The following is a 27,567-nucleotide window of genomic DNA, read 5'->3' on the forward strand; positions in this document are numbered from 1 at the left end:
TCACTGAGCTTAGACTTGATACGATGTCCATAGGCAAAATTTAAAAATTTTCACTAGCATATTTTTGAATTCTTTATGAAAAACTAAAAAGTACTCTTTTGGTCCAAAAGGTACTTTTTTAGTACCATATCAAAAGTTGTATTTTCCATCCCTGATTGTGGCTACTCTCTCACTCTTTTACTCATTCTCATTGATTTCCCGCAGCAGTTTCATCAACTGTGGAGGCTTTCAAAATTTAGTTGCTCGTTTCTCTTCAAAGTGATTGTTTCGTGTTGACGGCACAAAACGTTTTTGTTTTTATAAAAAACATATACCAATTGTTTTTAACTGTGTGAGTGTGCCTTAAAGTAGCCGGCAAATAATAAAAAAAGAAATAAACCAGAAAAAAAGAAACCAAAAGAAGCAGAAATAAAAAAAACCCCAACAAATAACACAAAGTTTTTTAGTGATTGTGGATGCTTGAAAACGAATAGAGAAAGAAAAGGAGTAAAAGTTGATTTCAAAGAAAAACGAAACAACATCTAATATATCACAAAAGTCCCCCACAAAGAGTAAATAGCTATTGCTTACGTTGCAGTTACTCTAGGAAAATAAACCGAATCAACTAAAAACCAAAAAAAAAAATCTATTAAACATCTACGAGTGGTAGTTTACAGTAAGTTTTTACGTTTTATACCAACCCAACCAACAACAATATTGACTTATGGTGGTTCCCCCACCCAGACCATTTTACAATTCATTGGCTTGGGATCCACCAAAGCAACAACCAAAACAGCTTAAATTTTTTTTCTTTATGACGATAATGAATAGAAAACTGGTTTCTCTTGGATAATGTCTCTCGACCGGCTTTCATATGCGTAAATTATTCAATCGTCGTTTTTTTGTATGGTGGCGTGTGAGCCCATCTTTGTGTTTATTCATAGGGGTCGGAATTTTTAGTCGACACATTTGGTTTGGTGTCTAGTGTGTTTAAGTCACGTTCATAGCTGAAGACTTTTAAGGGGAGGGGAGAAAGTTTTTTTTTTTTTTAATTGTATAAAAATTAAAGTCGTTTTGAAAAGATGAGGTATGAATTGCAGATTCAAGTGCCGGCATTTTGGAAGTAAAGTGTTGTGAGTTAATCAAACACCATGGGTGACATTTAAGGGGCTAAGGGTAAAAAATAATCTCTAAGCCTTCCATGGCGACATTTTGTCAAAATTGATCCATGGACTATAGGGGTTTGACAAAATTAAATATGGTACTTAAATGAAAATTAATTTATAACCCCATTTAGATTAGAGCCCACCGTAGCGCAGAGGTGAGCATGTCCGCCTATGACACTGAACGCCTAGGTTCCAATCCTGACGAGACCCTTTGAAAAAATTTTCAGCGTTTGTTTTCCCCTCCTAACGCTGGCAACATTTGTGAGGTACTATGCCATGTAAAACTTCTCTCCAAAGAGGTGTCGCACTGCGGCACGCCGTTCGGACTTGGCTTTAAAAAGGAGGCCCCTCATCATTGAACTTAAACTTGAATCGGACTTTTCTCATTGATATGTGAGAAGTTTGCTCTTGTTCCTTAGCGGAATGTTCATGGGCAAAATTTGCATTTAACCCCATTTAGGTTACGAACAAGCTGGAGGTAAAAATAGATGGCGCTAGTGTCGGAGATTTGAAAAAAAAAACAACCGTAAAGTAACCTTAGTTGCAAATTTGCCCACAAACATTTTTTTAAACAACAGGCGGCAAAATTCTCACATATCAATGAGTGCTATCCGATTTTAGTTTAAGCTCAATGGTAACCCAGATTAGGTAAGGTTATAGCGGCAGTCTTAAATCAGCTCAACCTCAGGTAGGCTTCGAACTCACGACCCCCGAAATGGTAAGGCGGACCCCATGCACCGATGCGGATATGGCGGATGACAGATAGGAATAAAATTTTAACAAAATTTTCTATAGAAATAAAATTTTAACAAAATTTTCTATAGAAATAAAATTTTGACAAAATTTTCTATAGAAATAAAATTTTGACAAAATTTTCTATACAAATAAAATTTTGACAAAATTTTCTATAGAAATAAAATTTTGACAAAATTTTCTATAGAAATAAAATTTTGACAAAATTTTCTATAGGAATAAAATTTTGACAGAATTTTCAATAGAAATAAAAGTTTGACAAAATTTTGGATAGAAATAAAAGTTTGACAAAATTTTGGATAGAAATAAAATTTTGACAAAATTTTCTATAGAAATAAAATTTTGACAAAATTTTCTATAGAAATAAAATTTTGACAAAATTTTCTATAGAAATAAAATTTTGGCAAAATTTTCTATAGAAATAAAATTTTGACAAAATTTTCTATAGAAATAAAATTTTGACAAAATTTTCTATAGAAATAAAATTTTGACAAAATTTTCTATAGAAATAAAATTTTGACAAAATTTTCTATAGAAATAAAATTTTGACAAAATTTTCTATGGAAATGAAATGTTGACAAAATCTTATATATAAAAATCAATTTGTGTTTGTTTGTAGGTTTGCTTGTTTGTTTGTGTGTTCCTTAAAGATTCAAAAACGGCTGAACCGATTTTCTTGAAATTTTGGTGCATAATGACCCCGTGGTGAAAATACAGTTTTTGATATGTGAAGGGGAAGGGGGGCGGACCCTCCCCCTTACCCTAAATTTCAGAAACGCCAGATCTCGGTGACGGGTGTTGCGATTTTAGCGAAATTTTGCGTGCTCTCTTAAAGTAATCCAAAAAAAAAATTTTGTATCCAAATTTCGGATGGGGGCCGCCCCAACCCCAAAACCTACCAAATATATATATAGACCAATCATGACAATATGGGTCTCAAAGGAAAGTTATTTAAGATTAGAAAACGTATCTGCTATCCAATTGTCGGACCAAGTGTTTGGGGGAGCACCCCAACCCCCAAAACACCCAAATCGGACATATTTACCCACCATGGCAATATGGGACTCAAATAAGAGATATTTATGAGTAGAATACGAGTTTCGGCCATATTTACATATACCATATCAATGTGAGGCTCATATGAAAAGTATTGGAAGTAGAGCATGAAATTTGGAGACCAATTTTCTGGGGCTCAAATAAAGGTATTTGGGAGTAGAATACGAATATCCAAAAGTGCGACCATGTATTTGGGGCACCTCGCTTTCCCCATAAACACCCCAAAGGGTAAAAATTTGCCGACCATGCCAGTATTTGCCTCAAACGAAAGGTATTTGGGATTAGAGAACTAATTTGATAACCAATTTTGGGGCCAAGTGTCTAGGGGACCATCTCACCCCCGAAAACACTTCTAAATCGGACATCATGAGAATATCGAGCGGAAAGAAAGTCTTTTTAGAATAGTATTAAACCCTGAGTGAATTCGATTTGGACCGCATTTAACACAGTTGTTGGAGGTCATAAGAGCACACTTTGTGCAAATTTAAGACAAATCAGATGAAAATTGAGGCTTCCATGTGCTCAAGAAGTCAAATCGGGAGATCAGTTTATATGGGAGCTATACCAGGTTGTAGACCGATTTGAACCGCACTTAACATAGTTGTTGGAGATCATAAGAGAATACTATGTGCAAAATTAAGGCCAAATCGAACAAAAATTGCGGCTAGCAAGGGCTCAAGAAGTCAAATCGGGAGATCGGTTTATATGGGAGCTATATCTAAATCTGAACCGATATGGCCCATTTGTAATCCCCAACGACCTACATCAGTATATCGTATCTGCGCAAAATTTTAAGTGGCTAGCTTTACGCGTTCGACCGCTTTCGTGATTTCGACAGACGGACGGACATGACTAGATCGAATCAGAATGTCGATAAAATCTTAAATATATATACCTTATGGGGTCGCAGATCAATATTTCGAGGTGTTACAAACGGAATGACTAGATTAGTATACTCCATGCTGTAGTGGTGGGTATAAAAATGTATTTGAGTTTGGTTGTCTGGTTGTTCGTTTGTTTGTTCCGTATAGACTCAAAAATGGCTGAACCGATTACCTTGAAATGTTCATATATATTATAGGTTGGTCTGGAAGGAAACATAGGCTATACAATTTTTTATATCGGAAGGGGGCGGACCCTCCCCTTACACTCTAAAGCACCACCCAAAACTAAAAGCAGACCGATCGGTCAGCATGTGACTCCCACGAAAGGTATTTGAGAAAAGATTGGTAACTCGTTATTAAAAATTGGGCTCAGATACCTAGGGATCCGCCCCGAACCCAAAATCCCCCTCAAATAGACATATTGGACGATATTGACAATATAGGAATCAAATGAAAGGTATTAGGGAGTAGATTACGAATATGGTCTGGAAGGAGCAAAAGACTTAAGAATTTTTTGATATCGTAGGGGGGGCGGACCCTCCCTCTTACCCCATAAGCAATACCTGGACCGATCGGAACACTCATCACCCAAAACTAAAAGTGGACCGATCGGGACAATATGGGACTCAAATAAAAAGTATTAGGGAATAGATTACCAATATGGTCTGGAAGGAGAAATAGACTATAGAATTTGTTGATATCGTAAGGGGGCGTACACTCCCCCTTACCTCATAAGCACCATCTGGAACAATCGGGTTACTATGGGACTCAAATGAAAGGTATTAAGGAGTAGATTATGAATATGGTATGGAAGGAGCAATAGCTTAAGAATTTTTTGATATCGTAAGGGGGCGGACCCTTCCTCTCACCCCATAAGCACCACCTGGACCGATCCGGACACTATGGGATTCAAACAAAAGGTGATAGGGAGAATATTACTAATATGGTCTGAAAGGAGAAATAGGCTATAGAATTTGTAGATATCGTAAGGGGGCGAACCCTCGCTCTTACCCCATAAGCACCATCTAAAAGTAAAAGTGGACCGATCGGAACAATATGGGACTCAAATGAAAGGTAGAGTAGATTACGAATATCGTCTGGAAGGAGAAATAGGCTATAGAATATGTTGATATCGCAAGGGGGCGTACCCTCCCCCTTACTCCAAAAGCACCAACCAAAAATGAAAGTGGACCGATCGGGGCAAAATGGGACTCCTATGAAAGGTATTCGGGTGTAGAGTATTATTTTGATAATAAATATTAGGTCCACGTACCTAGGGGGCCGCCCCGACCTAATAGTTCATTATTGGGTCGGGGTCGATACTTATTGGGTCAATATATTTTATTGAAAAATATTTTATGGAAACAATATGTATAGCCTTTTTCAAGGATTTGAAAATTTTCTTTGGTAAATTTTTTCGATCCACAGTTTTTATCAAATGTTGCATTTGTCTTCGACTATATGTATGTAGAAGGGTTTACTGTTTTGACACTCTTGACATCCATGCCTAAGATGGTATGGCATTTTTCCATTCATAATTCCTAAGCATTTCCCATACTAATCGACATCCAAGTGTCAGAATCTGTTAACAGTGAAAGCCCAAACAACCTGTCACTTTGTCCAACCTTCATCTTGCTAGTAAACAGGCAGATTTCACTCTTCCCTAGGTAAACGTTCAAACGTTCCCCCCAGGTCTTATCCATCTGTCTACTTTCAAAACACTTTCGATCTTTTTTATGCGTGCTTTGTACAAAAACTTGAATAATCTTTTCTTCCTGGCCCATGTCATAAACGGTGATTTAAAGTCTGGATAAGAATCTTACATCATCATCCAAAAAAAAAAAATTAGGTATGATGATGTGTAAGGTCTACAATTGATTGGCTCCAAGATTACTTCATCATCCCTTATTTTTGGGTTTTTTGTTTATGTTTAGTAATAACAAATTTAGAAACACCCGCCTATCTGCACTACTAGTTATACTATACAAGGCAAGACAGCATCTAGACAATTTGGTCTAGGAATGAGTCATAGAATAGATTTTTTTGGAAGCACAAAAACATGCCTGCAGACTTTTGGGCTATTATTTTCCATTCCCTTTTGTCTGTATTGTTGGAACAAAAAATTGTTGGATCAAATTTATTTACCGAGTAATTTGGCTTGCACTTTCAAGCAATATGTACAAATGTGCCTGATCCACAAATAACCTATGAGAGGAGAAGAGACTACGGAAAATATAAATATTTTGCGTATTTACTCTTCGAATAAAACCACATGTAAAAGAAGTATGTAGGTTGATTATCAAATATTTGAAGATAATTGCTTACAGACATTCTTGGAAAACATTACGATGAACATAATTGAATGTTGTTAGTTGATGTAAAAAAAAGAGATGATGGTATATTAGGGTGAACCGCAAAGAAATTTGACTTCAGTGGAAAAATTACAAGACAACAGAACTTTAACTGTTGTAACATAGGTTCATGGATTTGCAGTAAAATTAAAACAATGTGTAGAATATACCAAAACATTTCCCAAAGAGTGACTCAACAACAGCAGCTAGCAATTTATTAGTTTGCAAATGCAAAAGCAATGGAAATGACGTTGAGTTTGGTTGTCTGGCTATTTTGTGCTTATTTCTCATTTCTGTCTACCTAGGTAATTGTACGTGAACAAATTATAATATCGTATAATGTACGCCATACATTATTGATATGTACAGTAGCACAGATGTGTCTACATACCTTTTCATAAATAGCAATTACGTAAACTTGCAGCAACGTCGTGAGGATAAGATATAATACCAAAAATTTTACCAAATTATAATACTGGAGTCCAATTTTACCAACGATAGACATTTGGTAGAAAAACTTTTTCCCCGAAAAATTTTATTTTGTAAAAGGTATTTTCTGAGTGGGGTATGTAGACTTTTTTGTGCCACTGTATATCGCACAAATATTGGAGTCCAATTTTACCAACGATAGACATTTGGTAGAAAAACTTTTTCCCCGAAAAATTTTATTTTGTAAAAGGTATTTTCTGAGTGGGGTATGTAGACTTTTCTGTGCCACTGTATATCGCACAAATATCCATATCAACAAATGTAGTGTTGCGAAATTTATATTCAAATATTTTTTTCGCATGGATGTATTAACATCCCAGTTTAGACAACATTTTAATTATTGCAGTCTCTACATTAATAATGCGAAAGATTTTTTTTAAACATTTTAAAGCTCTCTGAACTACAATAGTTTTTACTTTTGGTATAGGCTATTAAAAGATTGGGCATTTCTTCCTCAATTCAGAAATGTTCCTTATTCGATTAAAACTCTCAGTCTGTCTGTCTGTGAAGGGTTAAAGTTACTCTGCATCTGCCCTCTTATTTCCCGGATATTTTTGCATCACTCTTCATACGTACGCTTGAAAAATCCAACGCCCAGCAGACAATGTTAAGGAGTCAATATTTTAAGTGTTATTTTTTCCCTAAAAACTATAAAACGAGTGAAACGATTTTGGGTTTGTAGATGAAAATAGGGAAAATATTTTGATATATGGAGAGGATGCACCTTTCTCCTTACCCTAATTTCAAAACAATTTAAACGCATTAACTGATGGTGGTGGGACCACACTACTCTTTCCATATTGGATTGATATGGACATATTTGGTTTAGGTAGCAAGAAGCCATGTACAAGTTAATGATTCAAATGTCAGAGAAAGCGGTTGATGAACGAGGCTTTTGTTAGCGTAAGATCCTTAATCAGCAGATCGGACTAGACGGCTGCTATATCCAAATAAGATCAAACATGGGTCCTAATCGGAGTGGATGACTGTTGGTCAAAGCAACTGTGAGTTCCAAATTTCAGCCAAATCAGGCTGAAATTTGCTTCTTGCTTCTTGAGCTCCTACAAGGCGCAATTCTTAACCGACTGAAATATTGCACAATGACTTCTACAATGTTCAGCATTCAATTCATTTATGGTCCGAATCGGAATTGATATAGCTCCAATAGCATAACAGTTCTTATTCATTATTCTTTGTTTGCCTAAAAAGAGATACCGTGCAAAGAACTCAACAAATGCTATCCATGGTGGAGGGTATATAAGATTCGGCACGGTCGAACTTACCAAGCTCTTACTTGTTTATGCTATCAAACTCTTTCTTGTCTTCTACAAATCTAGACCTTTTCAACGATGTATAATTTGTATATAAAATATTTTCTACCATGCGCCAAAATCGCTACCTAATGTGCACACCTCTATGATTTTGTCAACTATGCGGCAGAGGGTAATGGTGTATAACATTTAAATAAAAGTCGAAAGGTGGGTTTTTTCCTCTAATTTGTGAATTGCAATATCAAAATACTGACTGATGCCAAATTTGGCCCAAGTATATCCTTCATTCCGGCAACATTTGTGAGGTACTATGCCATGTAAAACTTCTCTCCAAAGAGGTGTCGAACTGCGAAACACCGTTCGGACTCGGCTATAAAAAGAAGGACTCTTATCATTGAGCTTAAAACTTGAATCGGACTGCACTCATTGATATGTGAGAAGTTTGCTGCTGTTCCTTAATGGAATGTTCATGGGCAAAATTGGCAATGTGCAATATCCTTCACATATTCAAATACCTTAAATTCTCCTGAAATGCCTAATACTAGAAAATTGGTATTAACACATAAAATGTACCCCAGGGCTCTGTTCTCTCTCCTTCTCTTTTTCTAATTTTCATCAACATTCGGTGAGTCAGACATGGAATCCGATCTACTCATTTGCGAATGACAGTAATCTCTGTCATTCGTACTCATTCCACCATAGGCCAAGTCTTCGAGAGATTGAGGAGAAGAGGCGGTTTATGAACGATACACTCTGCCAGGGTTTGCTGGCCATTTTTGAGTGGAGTTGAATGAATCGAATAGATTTTAATGCACGGAAGACTCAATGCTGCTTGTAGTCACACAAACGATTCGCTGACCCATTACGATCATCTTTGTCTATTAACGGTGTAGATGTTGAGCAATCAGAAGCTCTTGATGTTCTGGGCATGACAATACAAAGTGATGTCCGTTGGGCTAAATATGTATACGAAGTGTCGAAAGAAGCATTCAAATGTTTAGGCTTCCTTAAACGGAATTACTTCACTCCGTCTGATCTTCTTAACATCTACACCACTTTCATAAGGCCGAAAATGGAGTACAACTTACATGTATGGGCTGGAGCTTCAAAATCATTCCCGGAGCCTAACTGGACCGTGTACAGAGGAGAACGATGGCGTTGATTGGGGACAGTGGGGTTTCCAACTCTTTTGCCTCCCTTCATCATCGTTGCAATGTGGCTTGTTTGGCGCTGTTCTATCGGTACTTACATGGTGTGTGTTCTTCTGATATTCGTCTTCTTATTCCTGATGTAAGGATGTATGTCAGGGATACTAGACATTCCAGGAACTCACACCCGTTTGTAATTGATTGGCCAGCGGGCCGCTAAATGCATTATAGAGAGAATTATTTCGCCCGAACCGTTCGTATGTGGAATCGATTTCCGGCTAATGTTTTTCCCATCCACTTAGACATCCAAAGATTTAAGACAAATGTCAATAAGCACTACATCCTTTTCACCCCTCCAATTCCTAATTTCCTCTCGCCAACCCAATGCACTGCATTCATAGGAGACAATCCCTGCGTGTTGGCTGACAGAAAAAAAATGAGGGTAACATTTTATCTTTATTTATAAAACACATGTAAAACTTAATTTTATGATACATTCCTTAGGAGACTATAAACATTTATTATTGTGTTATCAAACTTTTTTATTTCTTGAAAGTAATCCTCTGTATTGCTTTCTAAATCTAAAAGGTAAATCAAATTCTGAAATTCTTTGAAATTATTGAATGTTAAAGTTCTGTAGCAGAACCACCATTAAATCTGGATCTGAAGATAACAGGAGATTTTTAAATATATCGTCTTAAATATATTTGTCTTCAGAGAAAATTTCATAGAAGTTTTTTCTTTAGAGAGGCCAGTAAACATAAGAATAATTTACAGTGATGGTTATCCCCTTACTACATTTGTAAGATATCCTGCTATGTTCATGATAGGTATCCTGCCATGGTAAAATTCCTCTACCAAGTGGTGTTGCTATGCGGCACGCCATTCGGACAATGAGGTCCCTTATCATTGACCTTAAACAATAATGGGGCTGCACTCATTGACATGGAGAAGTATCCCCGGTTCTTAAATGGAATGTTCATGGGAAATTTTGTATTTACTAGAGCAAAATTTCATAGTTATTTTGTCTTTAGAGAAAATTTCATAGAAATTTTGTCTTTAGAGAAAATTTTATAGAAATTTTGTCTTTAGAGAAAATTTCATAGAAATTTTGTCTTTAGAGAAAATTTCATAGAAATTTCGTCTTCAGAGAAATTTTTTGGAAATTTTGTCTTTAGAGAAAATTTCATAGAAATTTTGTCTTAGAAGAAAATTTCATAGAAATTTTGTCTTAGAAGAAAATTTCATAGAAATTTTGTCTTCAGAGAAATTTTTTTTTGGAAATTTTGTCTTAAGACACAATTTTACAGAAATGTGAAATGTGAAAAATGTTTTTTGTAAGGAATATTTCATAAAAATATTTTTTGTTCTATCTTTGCTATAGATTCATTCACTTTAACAAAAACAAAATCCAATTCTCCTCTAAAGCAAATTGATCACTACGATATAATTAGTTTAATACAGCTTAATATTGCCTCAGCTGAGCTTGTGTAAACAAACTCTTACAACACAAATTAAATCTAATCAATATGACCTTGAGATTACTAATTGTTACCTTGGAAGGTTACAATTATTTTAATTAACAATAAATTTCATAACAAAAAAAAAACAAAAAATATTTGGCCATAAGTTAAGGTGAACTTTGTCACCGTTATTTCACTATTTCTCAACTTGACATAAAGCTAGGATGGGCCTTGGCCTAACTAGAACTTTGAACGTCATCAAAGAACAAGCACGCATTTCGACTATAACTAACCTTAAGTGAAACTCAACACCCCCACACCAAATATGTAACTGCGTTATTACATCATCATTTGGATAACCATGTTTGTATATCTGATTACAAAGTAGTAGTGTGGGCTGTTATTTTCCGACCCAGAAGTTTGTTTGCAAAATAAATATGACAAAAAACGAGGAGTTTCCGTCTCCACCAAGTGACAGGCATATCAATATAGGTGGGGCAGACATTATTGTTAGAATTCGATATTATTTTATATGGATAGACTGTAGCCTAATAATAAAAATAAAATATAGATTTTTAGTTTTTAAAAACAGACAGAATTTTCGGAAAAAACCCATTGCGTTGTTAAATCGTCATACATCACTTGCACAAATATTAAGTCATGCAAATTGTTGATATCTTGTTTTGTGAAGTTTGTATACAGATTATTCATCAGGCTCATTAGCATGAACACGTCATTTTATTGTTTTGCGTGTAGGTGAAATAGTTTGCTAAAAATGAAAATATTATTGTTTTGCAGCACGGGTGAATATTTTGTTTCGAAATATTTTAAAAATTTTAAAAATTATTTTTACATTACTTTTTTTAAGTAAAAAATTTTAAAATAAAAGGGTGAAGTTTATGAATGTATTCAAAGTATTGAATGCTTATAACGATAACGATATATGTCCATTATAATTTTTTGACTTTGCTTTCAATTGGAAAATTTTACATTATATTACACATGGAACTATGTGAAGTGGTTGCATATCCCATGCCTATTCCAATACTGAAATATTACAATATGTAGTGTTGAGCAATACTTTTCTTTTTTGTATAGTATAATTCTTTATCACATGATTGATATTGAACCACCTACTCAATATTAATTCGAAATCAATAAACGATATTGTTAGCTGTCATGGATCTCAATCGCACTTTCTTATTAAAGGATATATAATGAACAAAAACACCTGAAAGCAAACAAGTGGTAGTTGTCATTTGAAATCGTGTTATTAGAATTATTAGATTTTCGCATGCTTGCATCACGGGTAATGAATTTTTTTTTCTAATTTCTTGCATTTGAACATCTCTCTTTTTTGCCGTCTATACTTTTGGCATTTATCCAAGCAACATGTGTTGGTGGTGAATGCTGTTTTTTGCTTATTTTTCTAATTTGGCAGCAAAGCAGATGAATCGCATGTTTATTTCAATGTTTATTTAATCATTTCACAACGTTGCATAGACTCGGTGAGATGTGAACAAAAGGAACAATACCTAGATACACACATTTGTTGGTAGTGAATAAAAATTTACTTTTATCAGTGACTTTGTTATTCTTGGTACCTCACAGACTGTCCAGATTGATAGATTCCAAGAAATTTAGTTTTACCAGAAGTTCATAGTAATGATGATTACAATAGAATGTGAATCATTTTGGAATACAAATATATTTGTGTGGTACATAGAAGGCTGGTGCGTAAATAAAACACAGTACAATCAGACTAAATAAATATACATATGTATGTATGCTTTTTTGTTCACTTATTTGAATAAGATAGCAACGTAAGCTAGCTGGAAATATTATCTACTACTTACTGTTCTGTTTTATATATTACTAGCCGAAATGGGCCCGCTCTGCTTCACCTCCTATAGCACTCCGATATCTAAAAGTTATATAGCCCATATTTCCTTCCAGACAAACGTAAACATTCTATGAAAATCGGTTCAGCCATGTATCATATGATCACAATGGGTCTAATGGCGTTTTTAAGGGTTGGCGTGATCCCCTATACTTCGATCTGATTTTGTGTGCCAGATTCGAAATCTACTCCCAAATACCTCTCATTTGAGCCCCATATTGAAATTAACGTTCAATATGTTTGTTTGGGGAAGTATTGGGGTTGGGGAGGCTCGATGGGTACTTAGCAATACCATACTTTTAGTACCATATTCGTATTTTTCTCTCCAATACCTTTCATTTGATACATATTGGGTTGTCCAAAAAGTAATTGCGGATTTTTTAAAAGAAAGTAAATGCATTTTTAATAAAACTTAGAATGATCTTTAATCAAATACACTTTTTTTCTAAAGCAAGCTAAAAGTAACAGCTGATAACTGACATAAGAAAGAATGCAATTACAGAGTCACAATCTGTGAAAAAATTTGTCAACGCCGACTATATGAAAAATCCGCAAATACTTTTTGGGCAACCCAATATATTGTCTCGATGGGTCCACTTTTGATTTTTAGTTGTATTTTTAGCATAAGGGGGAGGGTCCGTCCCCCTTCCGATACCGAAGAATTATATAGTCTATGTTTCCTTCCAGGCCAATCGACACAATAAGCGAACATTTCGAGAATATCCATTTTTCCTTTTTTCTGTCTACACGGAACAAACAAACCGAGTCCCATATATCCGTGATGGGATATTGTGACCATTTTCGACATGAATCTGTGTGCCAGATACGTTATCTACTCCCGTATACTTTTCTTTTGATACCCATATTGTCCTTATAAGTCCACTTTAGATTTCCGGGTCCGCTCCACTTTAGATTTCAGGGTGCGCCCCCTTCCTTTATTAATAAATTATAAAACCTATTCCCAATTCTGACCATATTCGTAATCTACTCCCGAATACCTTTCATTTGAGTCCCATATTGTCATGATCGTCAAACAAACCTATTTTAAGGGGTTTTGGGGCTGGGACGGCCCCCAGGTACTTGGATGCAACTTTTATAATGAAATTCGTACTCTACTCTTGAATACCTTTCATTTCAATCCCATATTGTCCCGATCGGTCCACTTTTATTTTTGGGTAGTATTTTTGGGGTAAGGGGGAGGGTCCTCCCCCCTCTATGTAGTCTATGTTTCCTTCCAGACCAACCTACACAATCTTTGAAAATTTCAAGGTAATCGGTTCAGCCGTTTTTGAGTCTATACGGAACAAACAAACAAACACAAATTGAATTTGAATAAGACTAGCTGAGCCGGGCACGCTCCGCTGCGCCTTCTTGAACTCTCTAATATCTTTTTAGGATGGGGACACTTCGCCCTGAATATGGATATCGATTTCGTGCCATTGTAGCCTATGTCCGCCTATGTCTCTGAACGCCTGCGTTCGAATTCTGGCGAGTGCATCATGCAAAATTTAGTGCGGTGGTTATCTCCTCTGTTGAAATTTTTAAATCCATATTGCTATAGTCGGAAATGAAGTTAAGTTAAGGGGGTGATTTAAGGCGTGCCCCCAAACACTTGGCTCCGAAATTGGATATCAAATTCGTTATTCTTCTCTTCAATACCTTTCATTTGAGTCCCATATTGCCATAATGGGTCAATTAACCTATTTGATGTATTTTGAGGAGGAAAAGCGCCACCTAGATTTGAACGCAAATTTTAATGTCATATTCGTAATCTACTCACAAATATCTTTCATTTGAATCCCATATAGCCATGGTCGGCTGATATACCAATTGGGGGGTATTTGGCAGTGAGGCGACCTCCTCTTGGACTTGATTGTTATGACATATTTGTAATCTACTGCTTGATACTTTTCATTTGAATCCCATATTAATAGGAATGTCGAATAAATCTGTTTAGAGGAGTTTTGGGGTTTGGGTCTCCAATACCTTTCATTTGATACCAATATTGTCCCTATCAGCCCAATTTTGGTTTTGGTTGGCATTTTTGTGGTAAGGGGGAGGGCCCGCTTTTATCCGATTTCTAAATGATATATAATCTATGTTTCCATTCACAAAAACTTACACAATCTGTGAAAATTTTAGGAAAATGGATCCGAGGCTCATACAGTTATGGGTCATATGCCGATTTGGGGCGTTTTTGGGGAGTGGGGTTACATCGCTACACTTCGATTAGATTTTGTATGCCAGATTCGTAATTTACTCCCGAATTCCATTAACTTGAGCCTCATATTGATACGGACGTTAAATTTGTCTGCTTTTAGAAGTTTTGGGGTTACGGCGATTTCCTAGGTACTACTTGGACCCAATTTTAATAACATATTCATATTATACTCTTCAATACCTTTCACTTGATATCCATATTGACCTTATCGGTCCACTTTTGATTTTCTTCTTTCTGACTATATTCGTAAACTTGTCCCGAATACGTTTCATTTGAGTCCCGCATTATCATGCTCGTCCAATAAACATATTTTATGGTGTTTTGGGGTTGGGACGGCCCCCCACTTATATGGACCCAATTTTTAATATTAAATTCTTATTCTACTCTTGAATACCTTTCATTTGAGTCCCATATTGTCCTGATCGGTATTCTTTTATTTTTTGGTCCTACTTTTGGGGTAAGGGGGAGGGTCCGCTCCCATGTATGGCTTAAAATCATGTTCCGTACTTCATTTCAACCAGACAGAGGGTGTACAATCGCCAAATGCCAATCTGATGGAATTTTCTATTTGAGCACTTTTAGAGAGCAAGATAAGAACTTAAAAATATGCCAGTATGGATACGTAAAAGAAAGCCGTTATACGGGAATAGGCCAAAATACCGGCTGATTACACATTTTTGTCACTTGCAACTTGTTTTTTGATCGACTCAGACTGTAGGTCAAGGCAAAGGTGGTCATGTTGAGCAAAAGTGAATTTTTGTCATCTAAATGCTTAGTTTTCTTGGGAAATGTGTGTATAGTTAAACATTTGGTACATTGGTATAGGAATGAAACAAACCATTTTCCTCCACACAATTCCTTTACTAAACTGTCTTTGTTCTATGATTGCCTAAAATGTTGACTTCTGCTCTGTGTGTCAGCTTGATGTCACCGCGCCAATTCACATCACATCGCATTTTTATTGCTCGCTGTCACGATTCCGCCCAAAAAATGTCTCTCTGTGTACGGACTTTGAAAGACAGCGTAATTGCAATGAACATTTCTTAGCTGTCGCATGTGAACAAACAAACTCAACAAAAATAAAACCAAGAGGCCTATCTACAAACAAATGAAGAGAAAGAATAGAATAGAAGAATTCCTACAAAGGTTGATTGAATATTTGCCAAAAAGTTTGTTTGTTTGCAGGAATATGAAATGTGCAGAATGTTGTTTAAATTGAATTTATGACTAAGCTGCATTGCAGCTTGAACAACAAAAGAGAAATGCCCCATTAAATTTCACAAGATTGTAAAAACAATAATCTTCCGTTTTCGAAATACATATTTCTTTTTACTTTGGCAAGAATGTTTAAATTTGAAAATTTTCTTTTTTTTCCCCATTAATAAATTGAACTCTTTAAACATGAATGGCCACCATTACATGGCATTGTACCCATATGTTTGTACGATAAAAGTGAACAACACAAAAAGTGATACCATACGTGCTCATTTCAATACCAAACGGTATTGATACAAAAGCAACACCGTATGGTACAAAAACAATACCGGATGTTATGGATGAAACATAAAATGATTAGTACCGTTTGGTACGAGTTTTATTACCGAACTGGTATTGATTTTAATATCAATCTGCTGTTAGTTTTAATACCAGACCGTTGTTGGTTCTAGTACCAAAACGTTATTGATTATTCCACCCCCTAATGAACCAAAAAAATTATTCCATTGAAAATAATTTTTATGTAATTTTATTTCGATCATTTATGTTAATAATTACAAAAGGTAATGTTACACCATGACCAACTTCAATTCTTTGTATTCCTGCAATTGATTTCAATAAATTGATTCCCGGAAGTTCCACACAAGAGACTATCACATTTTTGATGTAGAATGTCCTTAGAATTTGTCCTATTTCCATTTGCACAGCTTTCGAGTATTTGAGAAGGTCTTTATGTATTCAATTTGTACTAAAATACTAGCTGGACCGGGCCCGCTCCGCTACGCCTTTATATGGAGCAAAATTTTCCTTGGAATATTTATTTTCGACAATTAAAGAGCTTTTAGTGAAATACCATGCTACGAAAAAAGTATATCGCTTGACAAACAGTTTAACAATATAATTATCTGAATACCATATGATCTTAGTTGGTCTACGAATTTTAGGTGTACTTCGTTCTTAAAATACTTTATTTGAGTTCTATATTCTCATGATGTCTGATTTAGGGGTGTTTTCGGGGGTGAGGTGGTACCCCAGACACTTGGCCTTGAAAAATATCTACATCGTGCTCTTCTCTCAAATACCATTTATTTAAACCCCATATTGCCATTTGGAGTTTACAGGATGAGACGTCCCCCAAACACATGGTCCCAAAATTGGTTATCAACTTCGTTTTCTAATCTTATTTGAGCCTCATACTGGCATGGTCGAAAAATTTTTACCCTTGGGGGGTGTTTTGGAGAAGGGGTGATGTCGTAAATCCATGGTCCTACATTTAGATATCAAATTTGTATTCTACTCCCAAATACCTTTATTTAAGCCCCCTATTGCTGTAAAAAAAATAGCTGTTTGTGGGGTATTTTGGGAAAGGGTACCCCCAGAAAATTGGTCCCGAAAGTGGGTATCAATTCTTGCTCTACCCCAATTCCTATCCTATTTAAGCCCCACATTGACTTGTTCGGTAAATATGCCCGATTTAGGGGTGTTTTGGGGAGTGGGGTGATCCCCCAATCACTAAGCCCTGAAAATAAAGGGTGATTTTTTTGAGGTTAGGATTTTCATGCATTAGTATTTGACAGATCACGTGGGATTTCAGACATGGTGTCAAAGAGAAAGATGCTCAGTATGCTTTGACATTTCATCATGAATAGACTTACTAACGAGCAACGCTTGCAAATCATTGAATTTTATTACCAAAATCAGTGTTCGGTTCGAAATGTGTTCAAATTTTGACAAATTTTGTTCAGCGATGAGCCTCATTTCTGGTTGAATGGCTACGTAAATAAGCAAAATTGCCGCATTTGGAGTGAAGAGCAACCAGAAGCCGTTCAAGAACTGCCCATGCATCCCGAAAAATGCACTGTTTGGTGTGGTTTGTACGCTGGTGGAATCATTGGACCGTATTTTTTCAAAGATGCTGTTGGACGCAACGTTACGGTGAATGAACACATTTCGAACCGAACACTGATTTTGGTAATAAAATTCAATGATTTGCAAGCGTTGCTCGTTAGTAAGTCTATTCATGATGAAATGTCAAAGCATACTGAGCATCTTTCTCTTTGACACCATGTCTGAAATCCCACGTGATCTGTCAAATACTAATGCATGAAAATCCTAACCTCAAAAAAATCACCCTTTATATCAGCATCTGTATTCTCATATATTTGAACCCCATTTTGCCATTCACTTAAACCCCTTATTGAAAAAGCCAGCAAATATGTCCGGTTTGGGGTACGGGCCCTAAAAACTATGAATATCGAGCTCCACTGTTTTGAAGACCCAAATTGCCTTTGTGAGCAAATAAGTCCTACTTGGGGGTTGTTATGGTGGTGAGACGTCCCCTAGACAGTTGGTCCCGAATGTTGATGTCAGATTCATGGTCTACTCCCAAATATCCTTCATTTGAGACACATTTTTCCACAGTAGGCAAAAATTGGGAGGTGTTTTGGGGCATGCGGCCGTTCAGTGACTTGGCTTTGAAAATATATGTCAGATTCGTGTTCTACTTTAAAATACCTCTCATTTGAGTCTCATATTGCAATGGTGAGCAAATACTTCCTATTTGGGTGGTGTTATGGGGTGGCCCCATAAACACTTTTCTCGAACATTGATATCAGATTTATGCTTTACTTCCAAAGACCTTTCATTTGAGCCCCATATTGCTATGGTCGTTAATTTGTTGCCTTTGGGGGACGTTCTCGGGGATGGTCAAACACGTGGTCCCACATCTGTGTATCAGGTTCGAATTCTACACTCAACTACCTTTTATTTAAGCCCCATATTGCCATGGTCAGTAAATAAGTTCTGTTTGGGGGGGGGGGTGTTTTGGGGAAGGGGTGGACCCCCAGAAACTTTTTCCCAAATTTGGATATCGGATTCGTATTTCACTCGCACAAACCTTTTATTTGAGTCCCACATTGCCATGGTATGTCCGATTTAGAAGGGTTTTTGGGGTTGGGGTGGGGGTCGGACCCAAACACTTGGTCCGACAATTGGATATCAGTTAAGTTTTCTAATCTTAAATACCTTTCATTTGAGTCCCATATTGTGGTGATTGCTGTATATATATATTTGGTAGGTTTTGGGGTGGGACGCCTCCCCCACCCTCCCTAGGTACGCCCTCAAAAATTTGGATACCAAATATTTGTTTGGTTTCCAAATTTCGCTAACATCGAAATCGGTCCCCTCCACCTTCAGATATCAAAAAATGTAGTACCCTATTTTCACCATGGGATCATTGTGCACCATCAGTGTAAATTTCAAAATCTCAGAAACGGCTGATCGGTTCAGCCTATATCAGTCTATAAGGAACACACAAACAATCCTACAAATAACGCAAATTGATTTTTATCTTAAAAAGATTTTATTTAACAAATATTTTATAATGGCCTCAATATTTTAAGTACAAAGCTCCACAACACTTTGTTTGGTATTGAATTGACACCAAATGGCATTAAAAAATCTTTACCATGACGCGAACTATATAATACCAGGCGGTATTGGCAATGTACCGTCATTTTTCTATCAGTGTATCTCAAATACTTTGGTCTTTTTGGATATTCTGCTTTCTGATTTGGATAGTGGCCATTGAGAGTTTCCTTTACTATAAGTGAGCCCCGCATCCCTCTGAGATTGCACCGTGGGCTATTCTTTTAATTCGAACTTTAACTTTGATGCCAAATACCTCAAATACTGTGGTCTTTGTGAATATTTTGCGTTATGTTTTAGATTACAGACATAGGGAGCTTCCTTAACTAAATGTGGGTACCCCGCATCACTCTTAGTTTTTGCACAGTAGGTCATTTTGTTTATTTTAAATTTAACTTTAAATGCCAAATATCTCAAATACTTTGGTCTTTTTGGATATTCTACTTTTTGATTTGAATTGTGGGCATTGAGAGCTTCCTTCATATAGACCGATCTTTCGATTTAAGGCATTGGGTTCATAGAAGGCGTATTTATTGTCCGATTTCGCCAAAATTTGGGACAATGAACTGAGTTAGGCCCTTTGACATCCTTCTTCAATTTGAATCATATCGGTCCAAATTTGTAAATAGCTTCCAAAGAGACCGATCTCTCGATTTGAGGTTTTGGGCCCACAAAAGGCGCATTTATTGTCCGATGTCGCCGAAATTGGGGACAGTGAATTGTGTTAGGCCCTTCGAAATTCTTCTTCAATTCGGCCCACATCGGTCCAGATTTGAATATAGGTGGCATATAGACCGGTCTCTCGATTTAAGGTCTTGAGTTATAAAACATGTTAATTGCATCAGTAGATCAAAAGTTATAGCCCCTTGAAGGTTGGAGAAGGGAAAAGTGGTACATTTTGGAACCCTTTATCTCACCCTGTATTAAAGATATAGATCAATAATGTCATTTTCCCGTAAGCCTATGACCTCCTCTACAAATGTCTAGAATATTTTTCATCGCTCAGATCAACAGGTAAAAAGTTATATTATTCCGATTCTTTCCCCGTTTGGCCCACTGTGCGGCGTTACAAACTCATGGCAAACAAACAGAATTGCACTTGAAACCTTTTCTGCCTTTTATTTTTGTCCTTCAATGCTTGTCTATTGTCTAAAAGATGACGGAATAGTTTACCTAAAAAGTCGGCAAGTTAATGAAAAATGTTTTGTTGGCAACTCTGTATCAAGTCGCCTCCATGAAACAAATGTTTCTTTTTCGTTTGCTGTTCACGCCACGTCATACGCATGTAAATAGAGGTTCAAAGCACTAACATGTGTTTGCTTTTGCATTAAGCACACAGGGGGGGGGTCATCTCATTGCGAAACGTAATAACGTGACGTCATAACATTATGTGCCAATACAGCAACAACATTAAAGCCTGCATAGCGAACATTGTTCATTACAACCGGTTTGAAAATCACTACCACTGTAATTGAGTAAAATTCCCCACAGTGGGCAAACACTTTAAGCACAGAGTGTGGGGAATTTGTATAGCATGACACCCCGCCCCCATTCAACATTACTAAACTATTAGCCGGCGAACGTTTCTTTGGTTTTGGGTATTAAAATAAATGTTCAAAAAACGTGATATCAGCTACAGGGAATTATTTGTCGGCAGACTTAGGAACACTTGTTCAAATAAATGCTTATCGATTAATTATTTTTTAACAAGCTATTGACATTCATTAGACAATCAATTGAAACGAGATAAACGTGAGAACCAAATGTTTATTTATTTTTTGTTTTTGTATTTCTTTTACTTGTTGCAGATATATTTTGGAATCTCCCCTTACTTGGTCATTAAGTAACAACAACAAAATGTATCCATTTGTAAGTATGCCAAATTGCATTTTTTTTATTTATTTAAATAGTTGACTAATAATATTTTGTGATTTTAAATTATGCATGGAAACTATTGAGTAAGGTATTGAACACCAATAATTGAGGGGTAAATTTAAAATATTGCAAAAAAAATTGGTAAATTATTACAAATATATGGTTTTTTTCTGAAAAATTCCACAACTAGCACTAAAAAAAAGTTGGTCGAAGATTTAAGATTCGTTTATATTCGTAGGATTTTAGCAATAAAAATTAATAAAAGAACCAAAACTTTAAAATAAAGATGCTATCTGTTTCCGTTTATTATTGTGATCCTCAAAATCTTTTCGTGATTTTTCGAACATCTTTTAGCTCGAGATTATATTCGATGCTTTCTTTTCACAGAAAGCATATCAAAAAACTTATTAAAGTTGAGCAAGTGTGTGCTATTATTCAAAACACTTTGACTGGCTTGGTGGATCATGATTTCTGATACCTCATGTATCTTCATCAGCACTTCTGCCAAATTGATTAAGCTGCCCTGCATAGCCAAAGTACGGTGAAGAGCATGCTTTTGTTTGAAACAGATCAAAATAAAAGAGTGCAAACTGAAAAACCAAAACAAACCGCCCGGTCGCAGTACTGTAGGTCAAACAAGTAAAAGAGTGCTAAGTTTGGCCGGGCCGAATCTTATATACCCTCCACCATGAATCGCATTTGGCCGGGCCAAATCTTATATACCCTCCACCATGGATCGCATTTGTCGAGTTCGTTTCCCGGCACCTCTCTTATTAGGCAAAACAGGATATAAGAAAAGATTTGCTCTGCTATTAGAGCGATATCAAGATATGGTCCGGTTTGGACCACAATTAAATTATATGTTGGAGACCTGTGTAAAATGTCAGCCAATTCGAATAAGAATTGCGCCCTTTGGGGGCTCAAGAAGTTAAATAGAGAGATCGATTTATATGGGAGCTGTATCGGGCTATAGACCGATTTAGACCATAATAAACACATATGTTGATGGTCATGAGAGAATCCGTCGTACCAAATTTCAGGAAAATCGGATAAGAATTGCGCACTCTAGAGGCTCAAGAAGTCAAGACCCAAGATCGGTTAATATGGCAGCTATATCAAAACATGGACCGATTTTGCTCATTTACAATGCCAACCGACCTACACTAATAAAAAGTATTTGTGCAAATTTTCAAGCGGCTAGTTTTACTCCTTTGAAAGTTAGCGTGCTTTCGACAGACAGACGGACGGACATGGCTAGATCGACTTAAAATGACATGACGACCAAGAATATATGTACTTTATGGGGTCTCGGACGCATATTTCAAGGTGTTACAAACAGAATGACGAAATTAGTATACCCCCATCCTATGGTGGAGGGTATAAAAAGCACTTTCGTTGACATTCAAAGGATGTTCAAAGAATGTTCAACAAAAAGAGTTTGGCAATGTTGATGTTATGACTAATCATCAACGATTAGTTTGTATCGGAATAGTGGAAAGTAAGGCTTTCTTCTCTCTTACTGCGCTAAGCAGAGTAAGAGCCCTGTTTCAAAGCAAAAGCGTGATCTACATCGTACTCAATAGTCTTTGGATATATACGGCTCCTTAATCAATTTGACAAAGGTGTTGATGAAGATACATGACGTATCAGAAATCATGATCCACCAAGCCAGTCAAAATGTTTTGAATAATACAACGCACTTGCTCAACTTTAATAAGTTCTTTGTTATGCTATTCTTTGAATAGAAAGCTTTGAATACGATCTCAAGCTAAAAGATGACCGAAAAAGCACGTAAATATTTTATCTTTAAATTAAATTTTCAAGTTACCAACGGACATGATCATGCGTTTCAAATTGTAATCACTGATCGATTTTTATTTTACTTCATAGATGATTATCCAATTACAATTTTTTTGAAAATTTCTTTTTTTTAAACTTAACATCTTAACCTAAAGAAACTAAAGATTTAAATATGCTCCTATTTGTATAGCAATTTTGCGTCTTTGCTATGGTACACTGTTGTTTTCTCCCAAAGTCAATTTCCTAACTTTCAACGACATTGTGAGCTTTATTTTATACTAGCCAAACCGGGCCAGCTCCGCTGCGCCTTCTTTAACTCTCTAATAATTTTTTAGGGTGGGGACACTTCGCACTGAATGCTGATATCGAATTCGTGCCATTGTAGCCTATGACGCTAAAGGCGTTCGAATCCTGGCGAGAACAACGGACAAAGCGGTGTTTATCCCCTCTTTATGTTGGCGACATTTGCGAGACACAATGTTATGCATGGTCATTTAAGAAATTTTTCCCCAAACAGGTGTCGCACCTCGGTACGCCGTTCGGACTCGGCTATAAAAAAGGTCCCTTATCATTGCAAGCTTTTATCGGAAAGCACTCATTAATGTGTGAGAATTTGCTCCCTCTCGGTTCCCGGTGGTAATCTTCTTTCATAGGGTAATGTTCTCATTAGGGGAGGGATGGCACCTCAGACATTTCGACTCAAATATGGATATCAAATTAGTGCTGCACTTCCAAATCCCTTTAAATAGACTTGAATGCAAATTTTAATGTAAAATATGTAATCTACTCCCTATTAACTTTCATTTGAGTCCCAAATAGCCATGGTTGGCCAATATGGCCATTTGGGGATGGGCCCATTACTTGGACCTAATGGGCCCGACCTCCATATCGGTAGATCGGTCTATATGGCAGCTTTATCCAAATATGATCCGATTTGAACGAGGCATACCAGAACTCGCTGTGCCAAATTTCATTGAAATCGGATGAAAAATTCTCCTTTTATAGACTCATTACACTATATCGGGAGATAGGTCTATATGGCAGCTATATTCATATAGAACATACTGTGACAAATTTTATCGAATTCGGGTAAAGAATGGATCTTTTATGGCCTCAATACCATATATCGGGAGATCGGGCGGTCGATCTAAGGGAAACTTTATCCAAATATAGTCCGATCAAAACCACACTTCACAAAAATGGGTGGGGGTCTACCAGAACTCACTGTGCTGGATGAAAAATGACCAATCGGTCTATATAGCGGCTATACAAAACTAAAATCCTATTTTATGAGATCAGAAGATCGGGTTTATATACAAAGTATAGGACATCACCAAATATTGTTTGGAAAGTATTTCCATGTCCAAGATATCGGCAAAATTATAAAAACCAAAAACAGGTATTTATTGGGTATTTACCCGGTTTACCCGTTAGAAACCCATCTCTATGAATCGATAGTACGGTCCATATAACTTAATGTTTGAAGATTATTTCAACCAAATGTTGAGCGTGACAGCGCCTCAAATACTGTTCAGCCATCTCGTTGAGAGATCTGTGACAGTCGAGGGCGGTTTTTGTGTTCAGAAATACGTTCTCCAGGGATTTAATGGCTGTCTAGCTGTCTGAGGAGATATTTATTTTCCTTAATTGCAAGGATCTCCGCTTGATACACATTGCAGTGGCCGGTTAACCTTTTCGATATGACCAGTTCTAGATCTTTAGAGTACACCCCAAAGCCTACGGGGTCGTTTAGTTTGAAACCATTCGTATAGAAGTCTATGTAACTTCTATTGCTAGGGATATCGTTGTTCGAATCAGTTCTATCAGGAATAGTGGTACAGTACTTTTTATCAAAAAGTGGCTTAGGTAGGGTGTAATTCACACTGTCAGGAACTTCGGACATTATATCAAAAATAATACAGTGTCCGTAGCCGCCACATGCCCATTGAGAAAGCTCCCTTAACCTTACGGCAGTGGTCGCAGCAATTTGTCTGGCCATTACATGTAGCATTAAATTCAGTGCATCAGCTGGTGTCGTCCTCAGTGCGGCTGTGATGCACAAACAAGCCATCCTTTGGATTCGGTTAAGTATTAAACAGTAGGTGGATTTTTGAAGCACCGTCCACCAGACCACAACACCATACAGCATTATATGTCTGACAACTGCAGCATATACCCAATGAAATGACACACGGTCTAAACCCCCAACTTTTGCCTTTGGCTCACTTGCAGGTGTATAGGTAAAGAGTTGCCTTTCTTGCCCTTTCCAAAATGTTGGATTTGAAGTTCAATGGAACATTCACTCCACCCAAGGAGGCAGGTACCACTGTAAGCAACTTGCATTTCCTGCTAAAAAGAACAACTTCCGTCTTGCACGGATTTATACCTAAACCACTTTCGGTAGCCCACTTCGCTGTTGCATGTAGAGCTTCCTGATTTGATTTGTAAGTCGCATAATTTTTGACTGTAGGATCGGATCATAGTAAAAATATACTTTATTTTAGAAGCTTTCTAAATCAATCGATAAATTCTAAATCAATCAGTTGAGAAATGCCCTCAAAAGTAACAAAATAAGGGATCAGCCTCTTCAAAAATTGCAAAAAGAAAAAAATTTAAGTCGAATTTTATGAACACTATCAAAATCAAAGCATGTTTATGTAGGGTTTTTCGAGCAATTTTCAGTAAATAAAAAATTTTAAAAATCAGACCTGAAACGCGCCACTGCAGCCCGAGCAAAATTTTGTAGGGCCAAGTAACCCATTTTTAAGGCCGGCGGGCCCCCGAGCCTTTTGGGACACTGAAATTTTGCACATCAACTTGTTAACACCCCAGCAATAATCATTTATAGATGATATTTTTATCTGTTCAAAAATGGTAGACTTATTTCCACTTATTTTTCCCATCCCACTGTGCAACGCTTGAAATGAAAATCATAATTAAACTAAAAAAAAAACGTTTATTTTTTGTACAGACAAACCTATTTGAATCCAAATCGTAAATCCAATCTTATCTCCTAGAAATAGCGTTTTCATCCTAAAATATATGCAATTTTAAAAACTTTTTCCGGTAAGTTTTATATCACCTACATAGAACAATTCAGTCCTAAGCAAAGACATTAAGCATATCCAAGATATTTACAATATGATTTATAACAGCTCACTGTGATAGAAAACATCAAAAACACGATTATTTTTTGTAGAGCGGTTGTGGAATCAAATTTTTAAATAATTTTTGATTCTATTCGGACGTAAAGCTGTGTGCTAATGGACTTCAGTTAATTTGATGTGATGAATCATTTGTTCATAACTATGGCTTTTACGTCAATACTCAGCCCAATAGGAAACTTAAAGACGTCAGTTGGTCTGCGTTTCGTGGATGTTGTGAGTCATTAAAACAAAAAAAAATTGAGCATCCACAAACAGTACATGCGTTCTGTTTCCAGTTATCAGTTAATGGGAATTTCATAATGAAATGACTTGGGTTTTAATTAAATTAATTTAAAAATGATTAAAGCAATAAAAATAGAATAGGGCAGATAATACAGAACTGTTGTAAATATTTCATAGTTTTAACTAAAAGAATTGTTGATATAAACAAGTTATGGTAGTCACATATCATATGAACAGTCTTCAGCACTGTTATACTACGCTGTAATAGTACGATTTTGGCTTGAAAATAAAACAAAAACTTTAACATGTAAGAGTGCTAAATTCGGCCGGATCGAATCTTATATACCCTCTACCATGGATCGCATTTGTCAAGTTCTTTGCCTAGTCTAATCTCTTTGTAGGAAAACAAAGGATAATGGATAAGAAGTAAAAAAGGAACCTAAAAGGGATAATCGAGAGACCCATTTATATGGAAGCTATATCAGGTTATAAACCGATTTGGACCGTATTTATCATAGTTGTTGGAAGTCCTAACAGAACACCATGTGACAAATTTTAGCCATATCGGACAAAAAATGCGACTTGTGAGGGCTCAAGAAGTCAAGTCGGGAAATCGGTTTATATGTTAGCTATATAAGGTTATAGACCGATTTAAACCTTACTTAGCACAGTTGTTGGATGTCATGACAGAACACTATGTGCAAAATTTTAGCCATATTGGACAAAAATTGCGGCTTCCAGGGGCTTCAATGGCTGAAATTTGTCAGAAATTTTGTATGCTGTGTTTTGATATGAGTTCAAACAACTGTGCAGTACGAAAAAATTCTCAAGTATTTTTGGATTGCGTGAATTTTCGAACATCTTCCAGCACGAGATCCTATTCATAGCACATGCCTTCTATTTAAAGAATAGGATAGCAAAGATATTATTAAAGTTGTGTGTAAGTGTGTCTTGTTATTCAAAACACTTTGACTGGCTGGTGTATCATGATTTCTGTTACGTCATGTAACTTGATTAGCACCTATGTCAAATTGATTGATCAAAACAAAAGCGCGCGTTATACCATACTCAACAGTCTTTGGGTATGTAGTAGGGCATCTTAATCAATTTGACAAAGGTCCTGATGAAGTTACATGGTGTAATAGAAATCATGATCCACCAAGCCAGTCAAAGTGTTTTGA

At 36.4% G+C, this 27,567-nt stretch overlaps 1 protein-coding gene across 4 annotated transcripts in view; it reads left to right on the forward strand.

The window, feature by feature from the left end:
- Nucleotides 1-231: 231 nt before the first annotated feature.
- LOC106081314 (annexin B11) overlaps nucleotides 232-27,567 on the forward strand; it is a 48,600-nt gene continuing 21,264 nt past the window's right edge. For 2 of the 4 annotated variants that reach the window (XM_059367469.1, XM_059367470.1), the window contains exons 1-2: nucleotides 232-655; nucleotides 21,131-21,191. In XM_059367469.1, the coding sequence (XP_059223452.1) occupies nucleotides 21,180-21,191 (12 nt within the window). In that variant the 5' untranslated portion in view covers nucleotides 232-655; nucleotides 21,131-21,179. The remainder of the gene's footprint in view (nucleotides 656-21,130; nucleotides 21,192-27,567) is intronic. The other 2 variants (XM_059367472.1, XM_059367471.1) reach the window with 2 other exon arrangements.

This window comes from Stomoxys calcitrans, chromosome 4 (genome assembly GCF_963082655.1).
Source record: "Stomoxys calcitrans chromosome 4, idStoCalc2.1, whole genome shotgun sequence".
Classification (NCBI taxonomy): Eukaryota; Metazoa; Arthropoda; class Insecta; order Diptera; family Muscidae; genus Stomoxys; species Stomoxys calcitrans.